Raw genomic sequence first — 23,751 nt, forward strand, 5'->3', positions numbered from 1 at the left:
ATGATTCTACTTTGTAAACTTAAAGACCATTCCTTCTATTAAAGGAAACTTCTTTCACGATGATAGTTTACTCTCATGAAACAAAGACAACCTGAATTACATGTGTGTAGGGAGAGAGAGAGAATGTGTGAGACTATGTGTACAAACACACGTAGGCACGCGTTCGTATACACACATACACACACATATATGCAAAAATGAGCTAAGTGCAATAACTCGAAGAAGTCAATGGTATGTATTTTGCCAGTACATCAAATAATACGCAACAAAAATTTTTGATCTCTTGAAATTATCTCCACCTTCGAAGACATGTCATAATCACCAAGTGATAAGAATGAAAAGGGGAGGTAATCACATGATTCAAGTTTCTTTTAAAGTGACTTTCTATTGAGGAAAATATCATGCCCAGGAGAGTCGTGGATACATGTTTCTGACTCAAGCCTTCACCAGCACAGAATTTGCCGACTTTATCTTCAGCTGCCAAAGGAATTAGACTTGTATAAAACAGATTAGAAACAGTTGTGGCCTACGTAGTTTTCATACTTCAAACAAAAATTATCTAAGAGAAGCAATTCAAAGTGGCTAATCGCATGTATTTGAATAACATAGACAACAAAAATTCATTTATTAAAACTACCTCCGCCTCCAGACGAAGCATCATAATTTGCAAATAGTAACTGTGAGCAACTTGATTTCAAGAGAAAAAATTTCAAGAATCAGGTTTTCATCACAACCGACATGCCTTTAAGGGAAAAGACAGGCTTATTGCTTGGAGAAAGAAGAAAATTCGTGTGCACGTTTCAATCTTAGTAGCCTTCATCAGCAAGTTAATGTGACCAGAAACAGCATGTGTTCACGTCTGTCCTCTTAACTCAAGGAAAGAAGCCTGTCCTTTTCCTTAATGACATGTCAGTTCGGGAGAAATACTTAAATACTGAGAGAATCTTCTATTCTGAAGCGGAGCTGGCCATAACTGCCATTTGGTAATTTGGATGTGTTTTCTAGAAGCGAAAGAAAATGGTATTAAATTATGTATTATTCCTGTATTAAGGCGGCAAAAACGTTAGCACGCCGGGCGAAATGCTTAGCGGTATTTCGTCTACCGCTACGTTCTGAGTTCAAATTCCGCCTAGTTCGACTTTGCCTTTCATCCTTTCGGGGTCGATTAAGTAAGTACCAATTACGCTCTGGGGTCGATGTAATCGACTTAATCCGTTTGTCTGTCTTTGTTTGTCCCCTCTGTGTTTAGTCCCTTGTGGGTAGTAAAGAAATAGGTATTTAACACATTGGTTATTGTCCCTTTCTTTCTCTGTATATATATGTGTGTGTGCGTACGTGCGTGTGTATGTGTAGGTGCGCGCATGTGTGCACATTGTTATATATATATATATATATATATATATATATATATATATAATATACACTCCAAGTTAACCTTTATCTAAATATCTAAATTCACTATATATTACTTTAGTTTGCACTGTTGCTCATACGTATATTTATTATCTAAAATATTAACATAGCTATATTTATAGTAATACATCTTGTATCGCCATCATAATGGCAGAAATCGATCGTATCATAGACAATACAACACGTATAAGTTTTTCGTTTTCTCCAAATAACCTTATAGTTCATCCATGTACAGTTTTAAGTTTTATGAGCATTGACACAAAAATACAACAAAAAACACAAAATACTGTAATGGTTATTTCCGATTGGAATGAATTCAACATGTTTCTTTTTTAAAATTATCAATAGAATGTCTTTTTCTCAACCAGGCATTCTGATATATTTCATTACTAATAGCTACATGCATACTTTATTGACTAACTTGGAAAATGAGCTAAATATTCAAGGGGAATACATATCTAGTTTCAATTCTGTTCGCTTACAAATCGATAAAAGAATTGACAAGAACATTACATTAAGAGAAAGGCTAATAGGCATTAAGCCATTAATGTTTATATTTTTGTAGATGAATTCATGAATACGTTTCTCCGGAGTTTATTGCTCAACTATTACATTTTAATATGTATCTAGAGTAATTGCTATGTCCAGCTTATATTTTCATATCTAATGATTTTTCCTATTGTGGTATTATCTCAGTTCATTTTTATTACAAGATGGACTGAAATTATGGCCCCAGATGTGAGAAATAATTTTCTAATTTTCCCCTTTTGGAACTTTTCATATAATCTAGTGGTGTTTAAAATCTAAAAACAACTGAGAAGAGAAATTACTGCAGTACGGTGAATATAGCCAATGCAGATTAGAATGAATATGAATTTGGTCTTTTGAGCATATGCTGAATAAATCTCGGTTTTGTTAACCTTTTCATATATATATATATATATATATTATATATATATTAAACTGAGAAGGCTAAGAGAATGCGATATAATATGTAAATATAAAACCAATGTATTGTTACCGATTATGAATTTTAATAATATAATATAGATACGATAAAATATCTCGGGCAGGAGATTATACTGCATGTTAAATAGAAGTACAATAGATTCTCTCATATATAATAGCGAGTTTAAAATGTTTAGATCAACTAAATTTACATAAAATTGGTAGGGTAAATGCCTCGCCGTAGTTAAAGCCTAAAAAACATGTAATTTGGATAGTCAGTAGATATTTTGGAAGATTAGAGACAGTGTAGATTGAGGGAACCTGATTTTACAAAGCATTTGGTGAAAGCAACGGACACGTTTCGATTTAATATACCCCCTCAAGAAAGAATATTTTCTGTAGCTGGTAATACTAAAAGAAATTAGTATATACAAGGGTAAAATGAATGCAAATAATAAAGATGAGGAAGGCGGCGAGTTGGTAGAATCATTGACATGCCAGGCAAAATGCTTAGCCGGGCGAGATGCCTAGCGGTGTTTCGTCTGTCTTAACGTTCTGAGTTCAGATTCCGTCGAGGTCAACTTTGCCTTTCATCCTTTCGGGATCGATAAATTAAATACCAGTTGCGCACTGAAGTCGATCAAATCGACTGGCCCCTCTCCTCCAACATTTCTGGCCTTGATTATGTATGTATGTATGTATGTATGTATGTATGTATGTATGTATGTATGTATGTATGTATGTATGTATGTATGTATGTATGTATGTATGTATTTATGTGTGTATGTGTGTGTATACGTGCGTGTGTGTGTACGTGTGTGTGTGTGTGTGTGTATTATTTGTAATATATAGAATATGTGTTTTGTTATGCGCATAATCTTCCGGTCCAGGCAGAAATTGTCTTACCCGAAACAGGTCCGTGGTGCAAAACTGATTGGGGACCATTACGTTAGAGTACGAAGCAAAAAATGACTCAGAATGTAGTGAGATTTGAGCTTATGATTGAAACCTATCACAAATCATCTTGTGTGATACATTACTAATTAAAAACTCTAAACAGAAACCAATCTAGATGATTTCAGGACATGTCTTATTGATCAAGATATGCTAAGATTTGGTGCACGTGGTGTATTTATTTATCAGTAGTTTTCTAATTAATTTTCTGATGCTTATTTGTTGTTCACTAACTTGCCATTTATCCTCATTTAATTAATGACATTAATTATTGCAACAGCTCGTACTTCGAAAAATGCCGTAAATTTAGTAATTTACCTGAGCATTTTCTCATTACTTCTTTTTTATATTTATTCTATTTTTATTAATTAATTAATTTATTTTTGCTTTTATGCATTTTGGTCTTTTCATGGATAAGGATAAAACCCAAACAATGTAAATGTTTACACCTACTTACCCATATACATTCATACCTACATACATGATATAACAGCCAATGTAGTTCAACACACACACACATATATATATGTATATATATATATATATATATATATATATATATATATATATATAATATATATATATATATGTGTATGTATGTATGTATGTATGTATCTATCTATCTATCTATACACACATACACACACACACACATATATATATATACACCTGTACTCATATGTATATATGCATGCACGTATGTTTATATATATGTATGTGTGTGTGTTTGTGTGTGAGTGTGTGTGCTTGTTCATATATATGTGTGTGCCTGTGAGTACTTTGTAAGGTCGGAGAAAATCACATTCAGAGCGATGTTTCTCCAAGAGCAGTGCCATCGGCGAGTTTCCAGAAAAGAAAGAAACATTATAAAAAGCATATAAAATGCTTATGTAATATTGTATTATTTGTTTACAAAATAAATATAAGATAATATAAGAATGGCGGTACCCCAGCATGGCCACAGCTCATGAGCTGAAACTAGAAGAGAAAGAGAAAAATTTAAAAAATATACATTTTATTATATTCATTATATATTGTTTCCGGTATAAATTAATATTACTAAGAAATATTACCTGTCCCTGAAACATTGGAAAAAAATCTCCCGGTAATCCACATCAGATAGTTTGAAAAGCAGTCCTACAGTATTCAAAAATTCATTGGAAAGTTTTTATGTATGAATACTGTTTAGTTTACAATTAATATGGACGTTAGTTAGAGAAACCAGTAGCTAGGCGAGGATATTCGATACTTCATTTAGGTGTTTTCCACTATATTCTTTATAATTCATAATTCTAGCTTTCATGGTTGATACAGTTAGTTAATGCCTGGCTTTTACTATTGTCGAGACAATAGACTATGTTATTCTCTGTAAATATCTGCGTTTTGTGGTTATGAAGGCAATCAGTACATTACAGAATTCTATATATTACACATATGCATATTTCACATTCCTTTTAAATCGAACGTGTTTGTGTATATATATGTTTACACACACATATACGTGTGTAAGTATGTGTGCGCATGAGTGTGTTTGTGTGTATTTGTATATTTGCTTGTATAATGATATCTGAGTTTCAAAACTTCTGCGTTTAGAATGTAGGGCCGATTAGATTAAGAATAGCCTATACACACATACACACGCACACAAACACATACATACACACACACATACACGGAATGATAAAATAAGAGTAAAGACATCCAGAAACTTATGTTTTCAAAATCATCCCAGCAACAACAAAAGTCGACAAAATCAAATAGTATGCAGGCTGTCTTTAATTAAAAATATTATTTACAAAGTTGTAGCAAGTGATTATGAATAGGTGTCTCCTTGTACACGTGTATACACTGTTGTTATGCAAATACTTTGCTTGAACTAAATATTTAAAACTGGACTTCATAGTCTTTTCGTTACTAATCATGTTTACGTCTCACCTCTTAAATTAGAAATGTGCTCTTAAGCAACCTTCTCCTGAACAGGCAATTTCAAATCAACTTACGTTGCGCGCGAAACAGATGTAGAGTTAGTTGGGTACAGTGTACTTAATTTTAAATAATAACAAGTGCACTCAGAGAGCGCAAACCTCCGCCATGGCAACACTAACGCCCTCTCAACGATTAGCGGGAGATGATTATAAAAATAAGAATATCTGAAATAAACTCGACCGCTCTCACAAACGAGAATACTAAAAATGAATCCGACCGCTCTCAAAAATAAGTAAAAATAACAGGAAAAATAATCCAGAATCCTTGTCGTGTACTGGATCGATCCTCAAATCTAATCAATTCGTGCCAGTCACGAGACCAAACATCCTTGAAAATTTCATTCGAATCCACCCACTCATCAGGTAGCTGTTTATTTATATAGGTCGAGCATGGGCAATCATCCTTGAGAAACGAAGGCACTATCATAATTATTAGAGGTGGTTTATTATTTCATTAGGTTTGCGATTCAGAAGATTCCACGATCTGCACTTTGCCATAATAAGTTGATGCAACCACGCTAATTGTCGGAATATGGCACGACATTTTTTATTGAATGTTTATATCTAAATAAATACCGATTAGACTGTAATAATTAAATTTTTATCTTTCTCTTTTCTTTTTAATTTTCTTTTTTCTTTTATTTTCTCTTTTGTTTTCTTTCTTTCTACATCTCACTCATTTCCTATCATTTAGACCCAACAGCAGTGATGTATATAAACATATCACAAACATCAGTATACGCGTTATGGAGGATTCTGCTGCTCAGTTTTACGTTACCTTATGAAGCAAAAACCGAATTGTTCTTATCTAAAAAAAACATGACAGTAAATTTACTGCCATATCACATTGAACAAAGCTAATTTTATCTTTCATTTTTTTTTGTCTAGCCATCTCGGTATAGTCCAGTGCTTCTGGTTCTCATGCTCTGACTTTCTGTATCTCCCCCTCTCTCGGTCTCTCCTATTACCATCTCTTACTCTTTCTCTCTCTCTCTCTCTCTCTCTCTCTATCTATCTATCTATCTATCTATCTATCTATCTATCTATCTATCTATCTATCTATCTATCTCTCTCTCTCTCTCTCTCTCTCTCTCGTTCTCTTTTTCTTTCTGTATAAGCGTAGGCGTGATTGTGTAGTAAGAAGTTAGCTTCACAGCCACATGGTTCCAGGCTTAGTCTCACTGCGTGGCACATTGGGCAAGTGTCTTCTTTAGCCTCGGGTTGACCAAAACCTCGTCAGTGGATTTGGTAGGCAGAAACTGAAAGAAGCTCATCATATATATATATATATAATATATACATATATATATCCTTCGAAACGTTTAGTAGATGAAACCTTAGCGACTGAAGAAGGGGATTTTTCGTTGTGCTTATTGTCCTGTATCTCTTTTTTTGCTTGTCTTGTTCCTTGGTTTGTGTCTATGTTTTTCGTCTCTCTATGTGTTCGACGTCTTTTTGGTGTCCTGTACACATATATGCGTGTATATGTACATGTAGAGGTAGGTACGTACATATATGTTTATATATATGCATATGTTCTATTTTATTAACATATATATATATATATTATATATATGTGTGTGTGTGTGTGTGTGGTGTGTGTGTGTGGTGTGTGTGTGTGTGTGTGTGTGTGTGTGTTGTGTGTGTGTGTGTGTGTGTGTGTTTGCGTGTCTGTGTTTGTCCCTCCACCATCGCTTGTCAACCGATATCGGTGTGCTTACAAACCTGTAACTTCGGAAAAAGTGACTTATAGAGTAAGTACTAAGCTTACAAAGAATACGTCCTGGGTCGATTTATTCGACTAAAGGCGGTGCTCCAGCATAGCCACAGTCAAATGACTGAAACAAGTAAAAGAAAATATGTGTGTGATTGTGGGTGTATATATATATATATATATATATATATATATATATATATATAACCAAGAAGAAAGCATTCTTCTTGCTTTCTTCTTGGTTAATTTTATGGTTAACACCATAAAAAATTCTGGTGCATCTAAGTTAAGTACCATATTCTTTTGAATCTAAATTGTTTTGTTGAAATTTTATATATATATTACGGAGGTGTACTCGCATAGCAAGTGATTTGATATGAGATCGTGTGCTGGAATGAAAACAATTGCAGCGTGGAAGGTGTTTGTAGGCCATTTAAGAAACACACAAAAGCCGCTCGATTCACTTCAACATTTAAGTTTAATTTGTGAAGATGCAGCACGGATTTTTGTCAGTCAACAGGTCGCGGATTTTAGCGACGAAAATATTTTGACAATTAAACTTAAATGTTGAAGTGAATCGAACGGCTTTTGTGTGTTTCTTAAATGGCTTACAAACACCTTCCACGCTGCAATTGTTTATACATATATATATATATATATATATATATATATATTATATATATATATATATATATATATATATATATATATACCTGTGCGTATTTGTGCGTGTCAGTGTGTATGTATATATATATATATATATATACACAAAGTATGAGCGTTTAGTTCACAGGTGATCTCAACGATTAGGTACACTAGGTAAGTGCGGTGTAATGGAATCCTATGCTCCAAGGTTATAGCCGAGACGGTAGTTATGAAGCCATTGCAATATTTCGTGTGTGTATGAGTGTGTGCGCGTGTTCATGTGTGTGCATGAATATGTGTGCGTTTTCGTATCTGTGTTTGTCCCCAACTGCTACTGATGGTTTGTTTACGAAAAGAGACCAATAGAATAAATTCCAAACTAAGAAATAGTTGTGCTAAGAATAGGTATTTGGATCGAATTTTTCGACTAAAAAATTTTCAAGGCTGTGCTGCAGTATGGCCGCAGTCTAATGACTGAAACAAGTAAAAGATAAAAGATAGAAGAATTGTGTTGTATGTGTATGTGTGTATGTGCGTGTGTGTGTGTGTTGTATGTAATCTGTCTATTTGTGTTTGTGTGAATATGTGTGATAGCGTATGAGTGCTTGTGTGAATGTGTGTGTGCCTATTTGTATGTGTATTGCGTGTGTAATCTGTATGTATTCAAATACTCATTTCTTATACACGTGAAAATTTGTGCCGTTCGACATGCGTTAGATCACATTATAGAGGATTAATCTAATCTTGTTGGCGATTAGACAGATCAAATTGATGATAGACTCTGGTCATGTGGCTAACAGCTCGGGACGTCCGCTAAACATTTTTGTTTGAAGTAATTTGTATAATTTCTCTACGGTTGTCCTAAATTTTATGTTGAATCTCTTAATTATAAACTTAATAGTTCCAAAATAACATTTCTATTATTCATGAGCGTACATAGATGCCATCATCCATACATTCATACAATATCTATTGATATTTTTTGTTATCTTCTCTTTTGCTACCAACTCTTTCTTCAGCTGTATATTGTATATGTGGTGGCTCTGCATTAATGTGCATCTATTGGAAATGTAAAGCGAGTAATCGTATAGTGAAAATTTAACCCTTTTACACCTAAAAGCAGAGAAAGGCGCAGGCAAGATGTATGGTAAGAAGCTTGCTTCGCAATCACATAGTACCGGGTTCAGTTCCACTGCGTAGCACCCATAGTACCGGGTTCAGTTCCACTGCGTAGCACCTTAGGCAAGTGTCTTCTACCATAGTCTCAGGCCGAGCAATGCCTTGTTGCCTTGTGAGTAGATCTGATAGACGGAAACTGAAGACCGTCGTATGTGTGTGTGTTTCTGTGTGTGTGTGTGTGTGTGTCCTTGCTTGTCCCCACCACCGCTTGACAAGCGGTGATGGTATGTGTTCACGTCAGTCACCGTATAATGGCGGTTCGGCGAAAGAGAACGATAGAATAAGAACTAGGTTTTCAAAAAAAAAAATCTTGAGATCGATTTTTTCGGCTAAAACATTCAAGGCGTCACCCCAGAATGGCTGCAGTGAAATGACTGAAACAAGTCAATTATAAAATATATATACAATCAAAATTCCATTGCTCTTAACTGAAGAAAACAGTTTTGTATAGTAAATCTAACATTTGTTGAGGAATATCATGCTTAAAACTATTTTTTCGTTGAGATATGTCAAGTTTACTGAAGCAACGTGACTTACAGATAATACCAATTCTAGTTCTTTGGTAGACAGTTAACATCATTAGTGGAATAATCATGAAATTTAATCTCGCATTTAAAGGGCTAATGTAGTCATAAGAAAAATTTGGTAGCGTCTTTCAATAAGAGAACTGAATAACTTTATTTTTCATACTTGACTGATTGATGCCCACAAACCCAACTAAAAGACTATAATATCACAGTTATTTTAAGTGCTGAAGACTTTTACAAGTATATTGAATTTAGTTAATATCTATAACGATATCTAAAGGGTGCAAAATTTTCATTTCTAACCAGGAATATGCTGAAGGTCAACTATAGATTTATTTAATAAAATTCATATTGCAGACTGGTACCTGGTGCAGTTGTAATATTGAAGTTATCACAAGTTATTGACTTCGAGAATCGTCATAAAAGTATAATAAATAGTATGGAGAATTTGAGCAAGCACCGAATCTCTACATTTTGACTTGAGATTATGTGGAGGTCATTTTGCTTTTCACCTCACCTGAATTAGTGAAACAATGAACAAGATATATACTGGAATCAATTTAGTTAACTATCAGCATCCACCAAAAGTTTATACCATTGTTCTGAACATTAAAAGAAAACAATCAAAAGGGATGTATGAAAAATAATTTCTTTATAGATAACATGTTTTTTCGCGTTCAGGAAAGCAAATTATTATACGTGATACATTGTATCGTATTTGTACGTAGATCATAGAAACTATTTAAAGCTGAAACACCTGGGAGGCTAAAATACTTATTTTTCTAAAGGTAGGGTTATATATTCATGCTAAAATAAGAGATTTATGTAGATATCAAACAAAATATTTGATATGCACATAAAGAAATTAAGAATGAATGGTTGTAAAATCGTATTTGAAAAGATGCTGAAACTGTTGATGCAAATCGATATTTTCAATCCTGTTACTCATACACATATCCGACAAAAGGTACACCAAATAGGAGACACATACATCCACACGCACATACACACACACGAGTGTATGTGGATATATGTATGCATAAATATGTAAGCATTTGTTAATAAATATACACACGCACATATACATCTATCTATCTATCTATCTATCTATCTATCTATCTATCTATCTATCTATCTATCTATCTATCTATCTATCTATGTATCTATCTACCTATCTATCTATCTATCCATCTATCTATCTATTTATCTATCTATCTATATATCTATCTATTTATGTATCTATCTAAGTATCTGTCTCTCTGCATACATTTTACATATACATCTATCTATCAATAGTGTGTGTGTGTGTGTGATTCATTTAGTTTACCGTCTATTCAGAAAGAAGAACATTTGGATTTGTAATGAGTGTAATACACTTCCATATGTCTACTTTGTAGAGCAGATTACACCGCAACGAAAAAAAAAAGTCCCAAAACCAATAACTATCTCATCTATATGTTGGAATAATATTTGATTTATTTGCATTGGAAATATAAACTGCAGGAAAAAAAGAAGAAACCGCTCTTAATTTCCACCTTCTGAAAATAATTTTATTAAACATTCCATTTCACTTGTATAATTCAAGCTGAATATATTGCTGGTCCCATTGATTTTTTTCCTTGATAGAACGCGGCTTCATCCTCAAATTTTAGTGGTGGTCTCTTTACGATGCATAATTCTACTTGTATCTTCAAGTCTTATTCCTTAGATCAAATACAGTTTTTAGATGAATCTCCCTGAGACAACTTGGAAAAATTCCAATTAATAGTACAAGAAATAAAACGTATTATTGTCATAATCTGACAATGATTGAAAGAAATATATATCAATGCGTTTCTAGCAATCGATTCTATCATATTTGCTAAGGACAATCCCGGTAGATTTAATGTATGAACATCTCTTCATGTACTACTTCTTTCATACTGTTAGCAGGGAAATTAGGTCTTGGATGCATGTTAGAATGCATCGTTTGTAAATCTGGCAGTTTGGTTACGTGAAACTAAAAATGTATCAATTTTATAAGCTGAAAAATAAAATGACTGTGACTCTGCAAATATCCCACTCAACATACACCTACTGCGTGTAAATATATATGCATACATACACACACACATATACATACATACATACATACATACATACATACATACATACATACATACATACATACATACATACATACGGATAGAGAGAGACATATAAGAAGGCTGACCACTAAGAAAAGATTGTTCTCAAGAAATTTAAGTTTAAATACAGATAACTTTCTTTATTGGCCACACGAGGCTGAACACAGAAGGGACAAATACAAATGTAGAACTTTTCTTTTCGAAGATGGAAAAAGAAAAAGGAAAAAAGGAAACAAATGTAAAATTCCGATCAAAAGGGATCGGAAAAAAAAGGCAATCAAAAGGGATCGTGTATCACCGGAAGAAATTTTTTTTTTAAGTAAGAAATAAGATTAGGTTCATCCGTGGAAAGAAAAACCTACAGAAAAGACCACGATAACCTCAGGCAGGGAGGAAATAAACACATGAGAGCAAGGTGCTCTCTCTCTCTCTCTCTTTTTTACGATTTACAGGATCATGCTCAAAGTGGTTTCGTTACTCGCACGCACCATCTTTGCTACATTCACCCACCTTTTTTTGAAACTTTCACGAGACAAAACCTGCCTCTTCATTCTCACCTTCCTTTACAAGTGGTACTGGAAAAGGAAGGTGAGAATGGTTAGGCAGGTTTTGTCTCTTGAAAGTTTCAAAAACGAAAAAAAAGATAGATAGATAGACGCATATATATATATATATATATATATATATAAACAGAAGCACACAAAAATATACATATCTACATGCATAAGTACGGGAGTGTGGCTAAGTGCATTTCCTTTGATGAAGCGCAAGCAACGTGCTTTTGCCATTGGTTATTTAATCACTATTAATATTGTCATAAAAGATGTGTACTCTCTAAAATTATGAAGTTAATATTCATTGTTGAAAGGTGTAAAACCTTCTTATACTGATTTCAAACTACCACCATATTAGATCAATGTAGGGTTTTGGTCAATTAATTCAACGCCAATTTCTTATTCATAGTCAAGCTAGTGCTAGATATTTATTTAATTAATAAATTTTTGATACTTTTGCGAATTATTTTAACTAACAAATTTGACTTGGTTATGATATTAATTAAATATCACCGATGGTAAGAATACATTTTCTAAAATGATGAAAGAAATTTGAAGGATTGCAATGGTCCAAAGGGTTGAACGTTTGTCTCATGCTTGTAGAATATGTGGTTTCGTGTCCCACGGGCAGTTCTCGACTTTATCTGTCCAAAGTTTTCTTCTTAATCTAATATTTACACTCTATTATTTGTAGCTTTATCTACATGGAGTTTCACCGTTCTAAATAAAATATTGCATTTTAGTTAGCCAATCATGTACTAAAGATTAATATTGTTGCTGATATTTTTTAGGTTCAGGTTAATGTTAGATAGAGCAGATTTATCATCAAAAACTTTCTAATCTTGACCATTTCATACTTTTATATATCCAGAACAAAATCTTCCAATGTATTCATTTTCCTAAATATAGTAGGATGCAATATAGTACGAACCCGCGTAAGGGTTCGTTCATTGACCCAAGATATCAATATTGTTTTATTATTAGGTTTTGAAGTGGTAAAAATTGTAAATTCCTCATCTCATTTAGATTCGATGTTTTCATGCTTTGGATCTATTCCCAAACTAGCCTGCCTTGTTTTGCGTCCATTGGATACATACATACATACATACATGCATGCATACATACATACATGCATACATATATACATACATACATGCATACATATATACATACATACATACAACATACATATATACATACATACACACACACATACATGCATGCATGCATACACGGGTACATAATACATAAATGCATATATATATATATTTATAAATATATATAAATATGTCTGGCCATCGCCATGATTGACCGCTAGCTACTAAAGCTACGTACATATATTAGATATTGGTGATTTTATTGTTTAAATAGAATACATCTTTATTTTCTGAGTACAATAAGATAGCTGCTGACGTTTCAAATTCTGATGTGATTTTGATTCTTGTTTGATCCAAGGTCGCTTATACCATTTATGCCACCGAGAAAAGCATGAACATCACACATCATTAATTTTCTCTCATATATCGTATAGAATTGTCGTGATTAATCATAATGAAGTCAATATGATTGCATGAGTTCAGAAGGTATGCATGAGCGAGCTAGCAAAGAACGGAGTTACATGCTTTATCTGTAACATTCCATCTTTGTCGGTTCTCATTTAAAATATTGTCGAGCAGTCTGTTATTCATTCCTTTTGTCTTTATCAAAACAGATACCAGTAAGAAACAACTGGGAAGAAGATGATGGCTATTTGCTAAGTCAATGTAAATCAAACACTATATCGTACAAATCATTTAATAATTAAGCTTTTGATGTTGCAAGTGTGCGTCGATTTTTTTCCCGCAAGTCTCTGTAAAGCATGAATAATAGATACATCACAGAAGAAAATTGTGTTTAACTCAATTTCATTCTTCGGATGCCTAGCTTATGTTTGTTGTTGTTGTTATTGTTACTTAGCTTCAGGTGAGCTGTAAGTGAGTGCCTTTATTTATATCAAACAATTCCATTTTGTCATATTTTCAGAGATTATATCGAGGGACTTATACTATCGGGCGTGACCTTACTTTTTCTAAAGTGATGAGATCTGATTCCAGGGAGATTTCACTGATATTTTTACAAAACCAAGCTACCATGGAGTGATATATTCATTGCATCGATTTTCATTGGATAACTCTTAAAAAGAAAACACCCGTGGTACATGTAGTTTCCAGAGTTATTATTATTTATTTGTCCTATATCACTGATTAAGAAAAGTTATTAGGTTACTAGAACTCACCATTAACTGATAACATTTTAAATATATTTCTAAATTTATCACTAATGCAAACGAATCAGTGTCCCCTGCTGCGAGCACCATAAAGCAAGACTACATCTCCTAATGATTGGAAAGGATCCATTTCCTTTTCATAAAAAAACCCAAATCCGTTCATTTTTTGAGGCTTTGTCAGAGGCGGAAGATTACAGCGCACAATATCTTTCAAGAACTCTGTCTAGTTAAATAAAGGAAGAAATATATGATCAGCCCGAAAAAGTAACTTCAATGTTACAAGATTCAACTTCTTAAAATGTATGCAAGGAACCAAGTGGTGTTACTTAACGTTCTGATCGATTATGGTCTGTCACATAAATTTATGTACAACCCAAAGAAACTTTCATCTAGTTGCTTGCCTAACCAACTCATTTCATTGAAAACAGCTTGGCTGACCTCGAGGCAAAGGTTGTGGATACGTTTTTAATGTGTCGAGCAGTGGACCTAGCCTAGAACCATGTAATTGCGGAACTAGTTTTTCACCCGCACAGAGCACTATGATGTCTTGCTCTTGGGTAATTCATGAATATTCTACAATATCATCTTCCTTGTGTGAAAGAAGGGTTTTATTAGAGACTTATATAAGGCAGCGAGGTAGCAAAATTTTAGCACGCTGGCTTAAATGATTATTAGCGGCATTTTACCTGTCTTTACTTTCAAATTCTCTCAAGGTCGACTTTGCCATTCATTCTTTAAGGGTCGATAAAATAAGTACTACTCGAGTATTGGAGCCAGTTTAATGGACTATTTCTCCTCCCACAAAATTTCAGGTCCTGTGCCTATTGTAGAAAGACTTAGGGATATATATGAAGGCGGCGAGTTTCTAGAATCGTCAGCACACCGGATAAAACGAGTAGCAAGATTTCACTCGTCTTTGCGTTCTCGATTCAAGTTCTGCTGAAGTCGACTTACCTTTCATTCTTTGGGGGTCGATGAAGTAAGTACTAGCCGAGCACTGAGTCAATACAATGGACCATTTCCCTTCCCTCGAAATTTCTGGTCTTGTGCCTATAGTACAAAGATTACTTTTTTACACTTTTGCTCTTTTACTCTTTTACTTGTTTCAGTCCTTTGACTGCGGCCATGCTGGAGCACCGCCTTTAGTCGAGCAAATTGACCCCAGGACTTATTCTTTGGAAGCCTTGTACTTATTCTACCGATCTCTTTTGCCGAAGCGCTATGTAACGGGGACATAAACACACCAGCATCAGTTGTCAAGCAATGCTAGGGGACAAACACAGACACACAAACAAGTACATATATATATATATATATATATATATATATATATATATATATATATATTATATATATATATATATAAATACATATATACGACGGGCTTCTTTCAGTTTCAGTCTACCAAATCCACTCACAAGGCCTTGGTCGGCCGGAGGCGATAGTAGAAGACGGAGTGGCAATGAACCCGGAACCATGTGGTTGGTAAGCCAGCTTCTTACCACTCAGCCACCCCTGCGCCTATAAGATTATTAGGAATTTATATGAAGACGGTGAACTGGCAGAGCCGTTAGCACGCCGGACAAAATGCCTTGTGGCAGTTCATCCGGATTTACGTACAAGAGCAAATACCGCTGAGTTTGATTTTGCCATTCATCCTTTCGGGGACAATGAAATAAGTACCAGATGAATAGTGGGGTTGACGTAGCTGATTAGTCCAGTCCCCCAAAATGCAGGCCTTCCGTCTTATAATAGAAATATATAGATTTATATTGTTGGGAAATGTTAGTTTATAACAATAAATACACCTCTGACATGCAAAAAGAAAAACGTCAAATAAATGAAATGAATTTTCGATTGATAGGACAGCAGTTTAAGTGTAATAGTATGTGTCGATCTGATGTCATTTAGAAACTAATTAATCTGTTTGTAATCCCCTGCATGACCTTGTCCCATATGTGAAAACAATACGGTCGAATGCTGATTTAGGTAAGCCACTGGCATGTCTTACACTTAAATACAGCACACACACACACACATTCTGACGTAAGTTATATTGTAGACACATATACACACGCACATACACACATACTACATTCACATATACACCACTGAAAACAAAGAGCCATAACTGTGTGTATGTATGTATGTACACGTGCATGTGTATATGCATGTATATGTGCATTTATCTATCTATCTATCTATCTATCGATCGATCTATCAATCTATCTATCTATATGTCTGTCTGTCAGCCTGCCTGCCTGCCTATCTATTTATCTCTGTCTGCCTATCTGTCTGTCTGTCCATCTGTCTATCTGTATATCTTTCTATGTATATATGTATGTATGCATGTATGTAAGTATCTATCTATCTATCTATTCATCTATCTATCTATATCTATCTATCTATCTATCTATCTATCTATCTATCTATCTATCTATCTATCTATCTATCTATATATATATATATGAAGTACATAGAGAAAATACATAAGGGAAATTACTACACACATACATGCAACATGTATGAATGACTATGTGTATTTGTGTGATTGCATGCGTGTCTGAACACATGTTTCGGCTTTAATTTTCTAATTTTTACAGTTTCGTAAATGTCAAATCTAATCTGTGATAGACCCATTTCAAAAATCGTAATTAATCAATTATATTAAATTATCAATCAGTTGTGCGATTAGAAGTTATTAATATCAAATATTTCAATTTAAATAATTAATTCATAAATTCCCTTCATGTACATTATATCCACATATTAAAGTGGCTGCTGTTCGTGTTTATAAAATATTGCTGGTGTATTTCCCCTCGTTGTGACTAACTGAAACGTGTAAAGACATTGGAAGATGAAATCCATGAGCAGGATGTAATTTCCGCCAAGTGAAACTTAATTCGGGTATCACGTGCAATCGAATGAACGTTAGCGCGCACCTGCTAGAAATAGCAGTGAAATCTCCCTCAACTCACAGTTTATTTTATCGAAAGAGGAAGAACTCATTGAATGTGTACTGTGTCTAAAGAAAAGAAAAAATAACGATTTAGTGACAGAGAGAATATCTCTGGTTCTTTATACTCTTTACTCTTTTACTTGTTTCAGTCATTTGACTGTGGCCACGCTGGAGCACCGCCTTTAGTCGAGCAAATCGACCCCAGGACTTATTCTTTGTAAGCCTAGTACTTATTCTATCGGCCCCTTCTGCCGAACCACTATGTTACGGGGAGGTAAACACACCAGCATTGGTTGTCAAGCGATGTTGGAGGGACAAATATAGACACACACACACACACACACACACACACACACACACACACACACACACACACACACACCCACACACATATATATATATATACATATATACGACGGGCTTCTTTCAGTTTCTGTCTACCAAATCCACTCACAAGGCTTTGGTCGGCCCGAGGCTATAGTAGAAGACACTTGCCCAAGGTGCTATGAAGTGGGACTGAACCCGGAACCATGTGGTTGGTAAGCAAGCTGCTTACCACACAGTCACACCTGCGCCTATGTTAACGATTCCGAAAAAATGAAAGACAAAATTAACCACGGCGGAATTTGAGCTCAGAACGTAAAGGGCCGGAAGCAATGCCGCTAAACATTTTATACCGCGCTCAACCATTCTGTTAATGTCCGGTACAAAGACACTTCTGGCGCACTCGCCGGAATGACAAGCCAAAGGAAATTATGAACCCTGTCATACAGGGACCTGGAGTAAACTAATCCATCCGTTGCTACTCCTGTGACCCTCATATAAACAAACACAATGACAATTCAATTAACAACACTGGTGCCAGTTTTTCCTTTGGCTTTTGATTATTTATAATTCTGATTATATTTCCTGAATAAAACATCAATTGTATTGGGCTTCTCTTTTTAATTACAGACCTTATCATATTTCAGGCATGATGGGAATTCCTTATCAAAATCGGGTTTACGCATAAAGTAAATAAGTTACAGCGCACAGCCTTACAGTCTAAAGTAGTCTTTTGAAATCACAAGAGATAGTTTCATTCAGTTGCAATTTTATAACAATTTTTGCACTATTATTAACTGCCCGAACACTTTGAAATCAAGTTTGCGTTTTATTCTTTAGGAGGTCGATAAAATAAACTACGACTCAAATACTAGGGTCAATATAACCGACTTGCACCCCTCGGCTCAAAATTGCTGGCTTTGTGCTAAAAATTTGAATGAATGAAGCAGATGACTTGTCAGAATCGTTATCGGACTGGGTAAAATGCTTATCAGCACCTCTTCTGTCTTTTTACGTTCTGAGTTCAAATGCTGCTGCGGTTAGATTTTCCGTTCATACTTTTGGGGTCGATCAAATCAGAATCAATCAAGTACTGGTGCCGATGTAATTGATTTGTTCTCTCTTGCCAAAACTGCTGAATTGAGGTGAACTAGCAGAATCATTAGTTCGCCAGATTAAATCAAGATCAGTACCAATCAAGTACAAGGATCTCGGTAATCAAATTATTAATTATCCATGTGGAAGTAAGGATCAATACTTTACACTACAGGTTTAACTGTATTAAAATATATAGTTTTGTACTCTTTTTTAACTACATCATATCTTCCTTGGGTGGATTTATTGGTCTCATAATATATGTTGATCCTTCAATAAGAAATCAATTTCAGTTATTATATAGAGAATACTATGATATTCACTTCACCCTACTTGGAAAACTTGGTAGAAAACTAATTAATGGTTGAAAGGAGGCATATCTATCTATCTATCTATCTATCTATCTATCTATCTATCTATCTATCTATCTATCTATCTATCTATCTATCTATCTATCTATCTATCTATCTATCTATCTATCTATCTATCTATCTATCTCTCTCTCTCGGTATATATATATATATATATATATATATATTATATATATATATGAATAGTTGCAATTTACAGAAAAACAAAAGACGAAGACAGGTGTATTAGTTTAACGCTCGGGAAGGTGAGAAGGTCGATAACGTTTCGAGCATATGCTCTCCAACAGAGAAGAAGGCGATGGAATAAACAGAGACAGAATACGAAAAAAAAGCTTTTAGAGCTAGCGGTCAATCATGGCGGCTGGATGGACACAGGTAGTTAGACAGGAGAGCTAGGAAGAAGAGGAGATAATAAAGTATTGATGATCACAAAACGAAGGTGCGCGTGCGTCTGTGTGCGTCTGTGTGCGCGTGTGGATGGGTGGGGGGCAATTTGACATGTGGATGTGTGTGTGTAAGTGTGTGTGTCTGTAATATGTGGTTGTGTGGATGATGGTGTGGTTGCTGGAAAGTGGTCAGTGCTAGTGTGCGGGGATGGGATGTGTGGGGGTGGGATGAGGAAGTGGTTGTCAGGGCAAGAGACAGGTGGGTAGGAATGAAGAGAGGAAGTAGGTGTGAGATGAAGAGACGAGAGGAGGGAGTCAGATTTAAAGGGGAAGGGGTGTTGTGACCTTGTGGCGCAAAGGAGCGAAGAGAGAAAATTCCTGTTCACGGCAAAGGCAGGAGTCCGGATGGCCCCTGTGCAAAGACAATCCATATGCATATATATATTCAGTTGAATTAGATGCTTAAGCTGAGACACCAAGTCTGTCCAGTATTATCTACACAGCTCGAAGTTAGGTGGATAAAAAGCAAATATGTAACAAGGATGTCTAGGTATCAATGCATTACGGCCATTGCCGTTTCAAGCGGCTCCATTTAATCGATCAATGCAAACATTCCATCAATTTCAAATTGATCTGATATTTGCATCGATCGATTAAATGGAGCCTTGAAACGGCCGTAATGGACTGATAGCTGGACATCCTTGTTACTTATTTGCTTTATATATATGTACATATATATATATATTTATATATATATACTCAAAATAAGTAACAAGAATATCTTCTTACCGAAGAAGATATTGCTTATTTTGATTATGATCACCCCACGGATTTATATGGATAACACCATACTAAATTCTGATACATCTGACTTAAGTACCATATTCATTTGAATCTAAATTTTGCTGAACATATGTATATATATATATATATGTACACACACACATATATGTATACACACAGTCACACACACACAACACACACACACACACATACACATATATATATATATATATATATATATATATATATAATATTATATAGATAGATAGATAGATAGATAGATAGATATTGAAGGATATATAGGTATATGAATTAATAGAAATGGGCTTCTGCATTGTTTCTGTTTATCAAATTCCGCTTTTTACATATTGATTAGCCCGAGATAATAGCAGAAGCCACTCACCTAAGATATCACACACTGTGGGGAGACCTGGAAACATTTGTTTCTACAACAAACCACTTAACCACACAGCCATATAATTACATATAGAATGAAGTATTAGCAGCCGTTTTTATGAGAACAACGTGTCCTGTTTAACAACAGAAAGGCTTTGATGTTCTTGGTGTTCCAGGCTATTGCAATGCTACTTATCTAACACCGAATATATGTTGGAGGTTCGATCGACATTTTCATCTAGTGTTTCATTTCTTTCGCCTAAGATACCAATGGAAACAGAACCTACCAATTGAAGTAATTTTCTCAAATAGCAATTGCTTGGAAATATTCCAATATATAGGAATATTTATACGAACAGTAAGATTACTACTTTCCGTTGAAACGCTTGTTTATTGTGCTATGTCTTCACAGATATCCATATATTTGTGAAAATCAATGGAAGCTATATCTTCTTCGGTTGATTTTTGTTTTTCGTTTACATCTGTATTTTTTTTTGTTATACTTTCGTCGGGGCTACATGCACACGTGATTTTGTTCGATGAAAACTACGTTTAATAATGACTGGAGAAACTTTAAATAATTAATACCACGTTAGTTAGATTGACTTATATGTCAGGCTTTTCTGGTTGGGCAAGGAGGTATGCTAACCGAGAGTACGTGTGTTCTAAAGTTAAAAATAGTCATTATCGATAGCATTATTCAGTTATCGAACCAACAAGAGAGAACGAGGGTGGAGAAAGCGAGAGAGAGAAAGAAGAGAAGGAGGAGAGAGGAAGAGAGAGAGGGGGAGAAAGAAAGAAAGAGCGAGAGAGAGAGAGAGAGAGAGAGAGACAGCCTGTACGTGATCGTTCGACCTTCGAGAAATAAAAAAAAAGTAAAAGCAGATCTCACTCAAATCAAACTTAGCCATCTTAATATAGCAAGGGCAAAGTGGACAATGCAAATACATAAGTCTGTAATATACAAGAACTATAGATGGTCATTGTTGAACTACTGACCTCTGTGCTAAACAACAACAACAACAGCAACAACAACAACGATCACAACACCAACAATTTCATTCTATCATATTGAAAAGTTTCTTCTTAAAATATAATCATATTCATTAGCGCAACTAGGATATCGACCCAGGTTGTTCTCAATTATTAAAATTGATCGACCATTAGCCGTCTAATTTGCGAAAAGCACAAAATTAAAATAAAAGTTAGATAATAATTATATTTGCATGGAGTTCTCCGTCTGAAGCTTCCCCCGTCCTCCCCTGTAGCTGCTGAGGTGATATTCATGTTCTTTTTCTCTTCCCTTTGTCGTTCATTATTAGCCTGTCTGTTTAATCATTCTCTTACCACTCTCTTTTTCTCTTTCATTGTTTGTCGCTTTCTATCTTTCATCACCCTCCTGTCCATTTCTCTCTCTCCCTCTTTATATATAGCATATATGCAGACACATGCATACAAACATACATGAACTTTCTTTAGTTAACAATAAAAAGAAACTCGTTATTTTTGTCATCGCATATCTAAAAATACAAACAGGCGAACGACCGACAACTATATTCAATAACATTCGATCTATACGTTTAAAACAAGCAAAATCATATTCAACGTTTTTCAGAACTCATCCCGTTTACAAATAACAAAACTGTTTCGTTTATGAAATTGATTGCATTTATTACATTGTTTCTTTTATTACATCGACAACACATGAAAGTAATCGTCGTATTATATGAAATTTTAGCTTTAAAACAATGTTCATAACTTACTCTACAACTTTGTATTGAGTTCTTCCGACTCTTTTTTTATATAATGTATATGGATAAGACATTTCTTACCAGCTCTCTCTCTCTCTCTCTCTCTCTCTCTCTTTCTCTCTGTACACACACACATATCTATATTATACGTGCGTGTAGGTATGTGTGCGTGTGTAATGCACATCATACATACATACATATATACATATCTATATCTATATATATATATATATAATCTATCTGCCTATCTATCTATCTATCTATCTATCTATCTATCTATCTATCTATCTCTATCTATCTATCTATCTATCTATCTATCTGCCTATCTATATCTATCTATCTATCTATCTATCTATCTATCTATCTATCTATCTATCTGCCTATCTATATCTATCTATCTATCTATCTCTATCTATCTATCTATCTATCTATCTATCTATCTATCTATCTATCTATCTATATATATATATATATATATGTGTGTGTATATATATATATATATATATATATATATATATATATATATATACAACTAGCGGAAGACAGGAGGCTGAATTAGATGCTAGAAGTGCATGTGCTGACACAGTACTACTCCAACTCTGTCATTAGCTTCTCAGAAGAACAAACGTTGGTAAACAAACCAAACTCGCTGTCTTCGATTCAATTTTTATGCCCCTCTTTACCAGGCTTCTAAACTACACCAATTTTGTTTACTGCACGAACCATATTTGCTTCATAACATGTCAACTATGTGGTATTTTTTGCACGGAGAATCCGATCAGATCTTGATAGACTTTTATAGAGCATCTCCTACGTGTAGTATATAAATTTTGCTTAACGCGCCCAGCAGCGCCTCAACGTCTGTTGTATAATTTTATGCCCTGAAGCAACGTCTCCTGTATATTCTAGGAAGAACTGAAATTCGTTTATAATCATTTCACTGAAACAGTATGACGAACTTCTTGATATTCTTTTGCGATAGTAGTTTCTACACACTCAAATACTTACCCCTGTGCTTTTCACTCTTCCCCGTTTGTCTCTTACACACACACACACTCACACTCGATTTGGTATCATTCGTCCTCTCTTATAAACTCTATAAATCCACTATCGCATATACATGGTATGATGTTCTATTCGCAATCACAGGGAAACACACCTATACCGACACATTCACACACAACACGCTGTCAACACACACTTACCTATATGGATATACACACTACAAAACACGCGTACACTGAAGTTTAGTTTTCGCCTATGTCTATATTTTCGATAACCCTTCGTTGCTGTAAAATACGATTGCGTTGTACGACTTCAACCCATTCTCCAACATGCTTTGTTCATAGTATAGCCTTTGCTAGATTTTCATTCT

At 34.6% G+C, this 23,751-nt stretch overlaps 1 protein-coding gene across 5 annotated transcripts in view; it reads left to right on the plus strand.

The window, feature by feature from the left end:
• Nucleotides 1–23,751, plus strand: part of LOC115232160 (innexin unc-9) — a 200,913-nt gene that overhangs the window by 122,985 nt on the left and 54,177 nt on the right. Inside the window, exon 4 of one of the 5 annotated variants that reach the window (XM_036512788.1) lies at nucleotides 14,068–14,991. The exons of the other annotated variants lie outside the window; for them this stretch is intronic. Within the exon in view, the coding sequence (XP_036368681.1) occupies nucleotides 14,068–14,102 (35 nt within the window). The 3' untranslated portion in view covers nucleotides 14,103–14,991. Of the gene's footprint in view, nucleotides 1–14,067; nucleotides 14,992–23,751 lie in introns of those variants that run through there. 5 annotated transcript variants of the gene reach the window in all.

Source organism: Octopus sinensis, linkage group LG2, assembly GCF_006345805.1.
Source record: "Octopus sinensis linkage group LG2, ASM634580v1, whole genome shotgun sequence".
NCBI lineage: Eukaryota > Metazoa > Mollusca > Cephalopoda > Octopoda > Octopodidae > Octopus > Octopus sinensis.